At 34.9% G+C, this 9,138-nt stretch overlaps 1 protein-coding gene across 1 annotated transcript; it reads left to right on the top strand.

Annotated features, from left to right (window-relative positions):
• Positions 1-556: 556 nt before the first annotated feature.
• Positions 557-1,654, top strand: LOC104220043 (protein FAR-RED IMPAIRED RESPONSE 1-like). Its single transcript, XM_009770841.2, has one exon. The coding sequence runs from the start codon at positions 557-559 to the stop codon at positions 1,652-1,654; it is 1,098 nt and encodes a 365-aa protein (XP_009769143.2).
• Positions 1,655-9,138: the final 7,484 nt, after the last annotated feature.

Below are 9,138 nucleotides of genomic sequence, written 5' to 3'. Positions count from 1 at the left end.
GAGTTTCTTCTCTTTTCCACTGCAAAGTTTTCTAATATAATGACGTTGATTTATTTGGGAGATGCTAAACGACCATATTGGTGTGACCCAACTTTGATCACAGTGAAAAGATATAAATAACCCTCTAACTAATTAACCTATATTTTTTTTTCCAAAATACAATTAAATTTTAAGTCTTGAAGTATGCGAAAATTAAATATTAGGAGATGAAGAATCTTGTGTATTATATTTTTATTTATGTGTATTTTATACAAATTATACGTTTTTTTAATTTTTAACAAATTATTGTATTTTCTTCCTTTCTTAAAATCAAATACGGTATACGATTTTGTTTACTTCCTCCTTACCAAACCCTAAACCAGCGGACACTTTCCTCCTTGCCAATCCCTAAACCAGCGGACACTTTCTCCTTCTCTAAAAATGGATTCAACTAAGAAAATTTGTCGGTGCAACAAAATATGAATCCAAATGAACATAACACAAATACAACAACCATGAATATCAACCAAGATAATAGGTTTGATCGAGTTAGGGACGAGTTGTACAATCTTTAGGGATGACATCGGACGATAGTTTGTTGAATGAATACGAATGGGTCGATGTTGATTCTCACGACAGTTTCAACAATGTTGTGCACTTAGATGATGATGATGATGAAGAAGAAGAATCCGATGGAGAATATCACGGAGAAGCTAACGATGATGAGGACCAGGTTTTAGGAAATGAGTTAGAGTTATGTGATGTTGATTGGGAAATGGAGAATGAATTCACTGAAGAGGATGTGGTCGTAGGTCCAATCTCTGGAATGCGATTTAGAGATAAAGATACTTTGTTTGGACTCTACAAAGAACATGCACGACTGAGAGAATTCTTTGTCATCAAAAGAAATTCCAACAAGAAGGGTGGTGACACTGCCAGGTATATAACCTACCATTGTGATAGGACTAGGATTCACAAAATCAAGTTTACCACCAAGAGTAACAATTGTAAAGCTAGGCTAGCTGCTGTTCTGGATGATTCTGGTTGTTGGCGCGTCTCTAAGGTCGTTCACGATCACAATCATGATTTGCTCCCATCCGTATCGCGCCTGATGGCTGGACATAGGTTTGTTTGTGATTCTTTGAAGAGGGATCTTTTAGCTCACGATCGATCTGGAATTAGACCCTCCAAAAATATTAGACTTGCTGAGGTTCAACATGGTGGACCGCAAAATTTGGGTTGCACTCCAAAGGATTGTAGAAATTATATTTTGAAGAGTAGGAATTTTGAAATGCAAGAAGGGGACGCACAGTCGGTGTTCAACTTTTTTTGTGAAATCCAGGTAAAGGATAGGGATTTTTTCTATTTAATCGATGTTGATAATATTGGTAGGCTACGAAATATGGTATGGGTGCATTCACACTGTAAGGCAACGTATGAGCAATTCCATGATGCGATATGCTTTGATACGACGTACCTTGTGAATCGATATAATATGCCATGTGCTTCATTTGTTGGCATCAATCACCATAGACAGTCCATCTTACTAGGATGTGCTCTCATGTCTCATGAAGATATCGATAGTTACAAATTTATTTTAAAACTTGGCTTGATGCCATGGGAAATGTTCATCCAGATGCGATCACAACTGATTAGTGTCAGAGCATTAAGGTAGCCATTAGGTATTGTATTTGGCATATATTCTCAAAGTTGCCTATTTACTTAAGTGGTGTTCGTCCTTCTAAAATTGCATGTGGAGAATTTAAATCTATGGTCCTTGATAGCATTACTGTTAAAGTTTTTGAGAGAAAATGGACAGAATATATTGCAAGGTATAATTTGCATACAAGGAATTGGTTCAACAAGCTTTACTCTGAGAAGAAAAAATGGATTCCTGTGTACCTTGATGTGTATTTTTGGGCTGATATGCTATCTACGCAAAGAAGTGAGGGGATGCATGCGTTCTTTGATGGATATATTACCCATCAAAGCACTCTTAGGATGTTTGTTCACCAGTACGAGTTAGCTATAAGAGCTAAGCAAGAGAAAGAGTTGGAAGCGGAATACAGGTCAAAGGGCTTTCAATTGTGTGCGAGTCAATGTTCAAGTGGGAGGAGCAGGCAATTTAGTGTTATACACGTACAGTGTATGAATTTTTTAAGACACAGTTAAGAAAATTGTATCATTGTGAAGTCAGTAACCCCGACGATCATCAAGTTGTCCCCGGTATTGAGAAATTCATCATTAGTGATTATTCAGTTATAAAAAAATAATGAAAATCCAGTTGAGTACAATGTTGAATATATACCTATCAACGATTATTTTAGTTGCAGCTGCAAATGGTTCGAGTCTAGAGGGATACTTTGTTGCCATATACTCAAGATCTTGTCGCACAAGAAGATTGATAAAATTGATGAAAGGTATATACTGACAAGGTGGAGAAGCGATGTTATTAGGCCACACTTGAATCGGTTCCATTAAGTTGGTTACCCAAACATGACTCCTGAGTATAAGACATACAGGAGCATGTTGAAGTATTTTGACATGGCTTGTGATATAGCACTGGGCATGAGCGTGAAGGTTCAATATGTTAAGCATAATTTGAAGAAGATGGTGCATGATCTTCAAAACTGGGACGACGAACTGATCGTGCCAAACCAAGACCAGGATGACTCAGATGAAATTGAAGGCACAACTCTACGAGATCCCCAGTACACTAATTCACGTGGCAGACCGCGTTTGAACCGATATAGAGGAAGAATTGAATACTACTTTAAAGTTCACAACTGCATGGTGTATTTGGAGCTAGTAATGGCGCAAGAACTTGTGTTAGAGGGGGTGACAGGGGTGGTGGCAGGATTGGTGGCAATCGTGGTGGTAGAGGTGCCGATAGAAGTGGTGGACGTAGGGGTAGGGGTAATGGGCAAGGCAGAGGTACAAACGTTGAGCATGATGGTTCCCTAGATGTGAATGAAGCATAATTTTGCGACTACGTTTGATTTATTACTTAAACATATCATATTTTCTTATAGTGTTTGTTTGATTTTAATTGCAGCAAATTGACGCTACACAATCGCAATCAAGCTTGTTTGATCTCAATGCCGAACCAGACTTGAAAATATAATAAAGAATATTGCTAAAACTTGGAGTTCTCAGTTGGCCTAATTGCATTGTTGTTTTATTTGGTGTAGAACTTTTTAATTTTGAAGAAATTTTCTTGTTTTGTATAAACTTTAGTGTTTAATTATTTATGAAACTTAAACAAATCAATTTTTTTTCTTATAGTGTTTGTAAAGGCATATTAGCTACTACATGATTGTTGCTATCTCTCCCCACGATTTTGGATTAGTTACGTTGTATTCTAACAAAGAGAGGTATTTGTAATATTAAATGCTAATACTGGAGTTGTGGATAATTTAGCTTAATAAAATTGTCTTCATATAGATGACTAGAGAATACAATAAGGACAAAGCGTAGCTATCTTCATATGTATTGTTTTGTGATTCTGTTGAATAATTTGGCTAATGACAGTACTCAACAATATTTATTACTGATAAGAGTTCATGTTCACCTAGATTCACAAATAAGTTTCAATAGCTAAAAAAAAGCTACAACAGTAATTATAAGCACATATATTTATATTTGTATATAACAACTAGTCAACTATAGCACTCAACAAAGAGAGGTATTTGTAATATTGAATACAACCACTATTCTTTTTTTTTTATCAACTCACTTATAAAACTATTTTTAATATTGAATCCAACCAGAAATGCTCATAGACCCGCTAGTTGATCAAAGCTCCAATTTCTTTTCCATTCATACTCACACACGCAGGTTCGAATCCCGGCCTTAACATTGTTCTTTCCCATTTGTTTTCATCTGAAGAGTCTAGAGGTGGTTGAATTGTATTTAATATTTTGGTCTCCAATACTTTGATTCACTAATTGATACAACTTTTCGTTATTCGTGATGACTTTTCCAATTCTCTATGACCAAATCATATTAAGATTTTCAAGATTTTTTTTTAATTTTTTTTATGGGTTCTATTACATCTGAAAGAAGATGAGGAGGTGTAATTTCCGGTCCTCTTCCCAATAGTTTAGGTTTTAGTCGGATTTTGAGGAAGTTTTAGTCATTTAGGTTTTAGTTGTATGATGAGAGATTTTTTCATACTAAATGTATAAAATAATTTTCATAAACATGAAAAAACTATAACAAGCAAAACTCACAGACAATAATTCCATTATCCTTTAATAAGTATAACAATAATACAAGGAAAAATAATAGACAATATTATAAGAAAATCATATTAATCCATAAATATTTTAATGACAAGGGTTGAACACAGGCGTACATGAAAAACCTAAGCATTAGATGTTCCTATCCTAGCACTTCAATAGCGAAAATCACTGAACTTGATGTAGCCTCTACACTCCCTTTCTTCAACTTGTTATCGACAACAAATTATTTCCACTCGTTAACGAGTCTTCTTCGAACAACACCTGTTAGAGTCACATTCTACTCCTTCCCATTATATCGTAGTAATGTCTTAGCCATACTAGGAGGAAGATATTGACAGATACTCTTTGAAAGGAACTGCACAAGCGTAATGGAAATAAGGTAAAAATCATTTCATGTTAACTAAAAAAATAAAAAATTGAATTTACCATAAAATCGCGCTTGACATACGATCTGAGCACCTTCATCCTAAACCATGGATAGAATTCCTCTTCTTCAATCCACCCGTTAGCAATCATATTTAGAGTATTTGCGATTTTTGTAGAGTAGCAAATATATGTTAACTTATGTTTAGATATATATATGTGTGTGTGTGTGTGTGTATATATATATATATATATAGAGAGAGAGAGAGAGAGAGAGTCAAAAACATTTCCCCTCCCTCCAATCGTTACTTTAAGAGTCCCTTTGTTTCCCTCCAAATATTTGATTTCAAATTTTAGTCAAAAATTTGTTTTCAATTCCATTTTCAATCGTTACTAATTTTCAATCATTACTAATTTTCAAACGATTTGTTTCATATGGACTAGTTCAATTGAATTTTCAATTCCATTTCTGGCTTTTGAAATTTCGGTCTTTCGAAGGGTTGTTCAGATGAATGACAGGACTAATCGGGTCTTGCATTGAATTGTTTTGCAACTCCTTAACTTCTCTTACTTACCGCATTAATTCAGTGGTTGAATTCCCATTAAATCGAGTCATGTACTTGGATTTGGTTCAAAAATATATAGGCAGAAAATTATTTACATGAGGTGCAAAAAAATGTCATGTAATATGATTTGAAAACCCATATAATTTTAGTATAATATGATGAACAAATAATTAAGAGGAAAAAAATGAAATTAACCTTAAAGCAATTGAATTATATAGTTTCTACGAATAATTAGTGGCCGATACGTATGACCATAATGAATGAAATTGTATGTCGACTACTAAATTAAATATATATATATATATATATATATATATATATATATATATATATATATATATAAAGAGAGAGAATTAACCTTAAAGCAATTGAATTATGTAGTTGCTACGAATAATTAGTGGCCGATATGACCGTAATGAATGAAACTATATATCGGCTACTAAATTAAATATATATAAACGTTCAATATAACTATAAAGAGCAAAAAAATGAAATTAACCTTAAAGCAATTGAATTATATAGTTGCTACGAATAATTAGTGGACGATACGTATGACCGAAATGAATGAAATTATATATCGGCTACTAAATTAAATATATACATAGACGTTCAATATAACTATAAAGAGCAAAAAAATGAAATTAACCTTAAAGCAATTGAATTATATAGTTGCTACGAATAATTAGTGGCCGATACGTATGACCGTAATGAATGAAATTATATATCGGCTACTAAATTAAATATAGAGCAACAAAATGAAATTAACCTTAAAGCAATTGAATTATATAGTTGCTACGAAGAATTAGTGGCCGATACGTATGACCGTAATGAATGAAATTATATATCGGCTACTAAATTAAATATATATATATATATAAATATATATATATATACACGTTCAATATAACTATAAAGAGCAACAAAATAAAATTAACCTTAAAGCAATTGAATTATATAGTTGCTACGAATAATTAGTGGCCGATACGTATAACCATAATGAATGAAATTATATATCTATCATGGCCCCGGTTCGCCCTCCGTGAACCATCATGACGACACCTAGTCTCTACAACTAGGTAAGCCTAAAATGCGGAAGATAAATCAAATTTGCGGAAGAAAATAATTTAAAACAGAAATAGACTAATAAAACAACGTTTAAAAGTGCCGCTCGGCATACACAATATAAACTCTTAAAACCAATAAATTTTCCCAAAACCCGGAAACCCATGAATCACAAGCTAAGAGATACATAAGAAGCTCTAATTTCAGAAATGTCTAACCAAAAGGGGAATATTGAAGGGCTATATTATTACAGAAAGACAGAAAGGGACTCCTCGATCTGCGGAAGCGGAAGATATACCTCGAAGACTCTACAGAAGCGCCTCGCCTCAAGGATGATAAGACAGAGTGAAAGTACCTGTATCTGCACATGAAAAACATGCGCAGAAGGGGCATGAGTACACCACAGTGGTACTCAGTAAGTGCCAAGCCTAACCTTGGTCGGGTGGTGACGAGGAAGGTCAGGGCCCTACTGAGATAAAATAAAGAATATAAGACATGACAGTATAAGATAAGCAGTACAGTTGAAAACTAACGATAAGAATCTAATACAGGAAAACAAGGAATTCAATCACTGAAACAGAGGCAAAACAATCACAAGGAAGTAACCGGGGATCTCTCAGTATCCCGAGGATCTCTTAGTACCCTCAATATATGCCAGGGATCTCTTGGTATCCCGAGGATCTCTCGGTATCCTCAATATATGCTAGGGATCTCTTGGTATCCCGAGGATATCTCGGTATCCTCAATATATGCTAGGGATCTCTTGGTATCCCGAGGATCTCTTGGTATCCTCAATGTTTGATAGGGATCTCTTGGTATCCCGAGGATCTCTTGGTATCCTCAATGTATGATAGGGATCTCTTGGTATCCCGAGAATCTCTTGGTATCCTCAATGTATGATAGAGATATCTTGGTATCTCGAGTGTCTCTTGGTATCCTCAATGTATGATAGGGATCTCTTGGTATCCCGAGGATCTCTTGGTATCCTCAATGTACGTGCTGGGGATCTCTCGGTATCCCGCACTTCAGTTCAAATCGTAAATGCGTACAGGGGTTCTCCCAAGATGTCGTCCCGTAGTCTCAAAGTAAAACACACAACAATGGCATAAGGAATACTCAAATAAACTCAACTTCTTAACAAGGTAACACAAACAATTCTAACCTAGCAGCATGCTTCACGTAATACAAATAAGGCAGTTAAAGCAAATAAAACAATTAAGTCAATTAGACATGCTTCTCTAACTAACAACAGGTTTAAAAGTGCAAGTAGAATAATAGAAAGGGAAAACACAATTAAAGTTACTTAATGAAAACCGGATTTTCAACAATTAGCACAAGTACAAGGCATTTCAATTATCACAATACCAATCATAAGGGGAAAGTCCCCCACACTAGGTTAGACAAGCCACTTATCTCGAACCAGCTTAAAATCAACCCGAGACTACGTCTTTGCCGCGAGTATTCGACTCCAAATGGCCCAAATATATTCAATTAAATTGCATAATGTAAATAACACTTCAAGTAATTGATTCTACAAAGAAATTCAAAGATAATACGCGAAATTAGGTAAAATGACCAAAATGCACCTCGGGCCCACGTCTCAGAATCGGATAAAATTTATATTTTCAGAATCCTCATACTCTCACGAGTCTAACCATACCAAAATATCCAATTCTTATACCATTTGGTCCTTCAAATCATCATTTTATATTTTTTGAAAGATTTCACAATTTTTTCTCCAAATTCCATCCCAAATCACGAATTAAATGATGAATTCAATAATAGATTCATATACTCTAGCCAAATCCGAGTTAGAATCACTTACCCCGATGAATTTCTTGAAAAATCTTCGACAAATCGTCAAAATCCGAGCTCTCTAGGTCAAAATATGAAATAAAACCCTAAACCTCGTATTTATAGTGTACCCCGGATTGCCACCACTGCTGACCGCACAAAAACCACCACTGACCGCACAAAAACCAGTGCTGTCCGCGGTGGATTTGACTGCAGTGATAGGTTTTAGTATTTTGGCCATAACTTTCTCTACAAATATCCACATTGTGATTTCTTTACCTTTCTGGAAACTAGACACGAAGGGCTACAACTTTCATTTTTGAGTCATCTCAAAATTCCTTGTAGATCAAAAGATGTAAGCTTCCAAAGTCAGACCTGTGAAACTTTCCTCACCGCACTAAACACTAGCGATATATTAGCAATTAAAATTGTTCGTTCTGATATTACGAGCTATAAACCTAAACCTGTGCTTGAACTCTTAAATACCTGAATATTTGGTCTAACAGAAAGGAAAAATTAGCCTAAGCTATAATAATACGATGAACTTATAAGACTTGTGAGAGCTTTTCTTTGTCCCATATTTGCACGTCTGGTTCTGGAGTAACTATCAGGCCCATATATTCAAACGGCTGGGTTGCAACCGGTCCAAATTCCAAAGGGAAAGTTTCATAAGTGGGCAATATTTAAGAAGTAATTATACCAATCCAGCAGGGTTACTTAATAAACAAAGATGGCAGAAAAATAATTATAAAATTAGCAGAAACGTATCCGCAAATCTCGCCCACTCAACCCCATTAACTATTTTCCTATTTTATCGATAAATATCCAACAAAAAAGGATTAGATCCTCTTGTTGCCTTTGGCACAGTACATCACAATGGCTGTAATATTTGTCTAAGAGTTTGTTTGCTACGAATGATTTTTTTTTTTTAATTTTTTTATGATTGGTTGGCTTAAATACTTTGGAAAATATTTTTTTTATCTAACTTATTTTTCTTCAATTGGAGGAAAATGCTTTCCTTATCAAGTGAAAGAAAAATATTTTCCAAAACTCCTTCTCAACCTTCCCCCATCATATTCCTTCCTCACCAACCCACCCCACACCTACCCACCCTCCCACCTCATCTATCC

Source organism: Nicotiana sylvestris, chromosome 3 (assembly GCF_000393655.2).
Source record: "Nicotiana sylvestris chromosome 3, ASM39365v2, whole genome shotgun sequence".
Classification (NCBI taxonomy): domain Eukaryota; kingdom Viridiplantae; phylum Streptophyta; class Magnoliopsida; order Solanales; family Solanaceae; genus Nicotiana; species Nicotiana sylvestris.
Note: the sequence above shows the minus strand (reverse complement) of the source record. Positions and strands in the feature narration are given on the sequence as shown.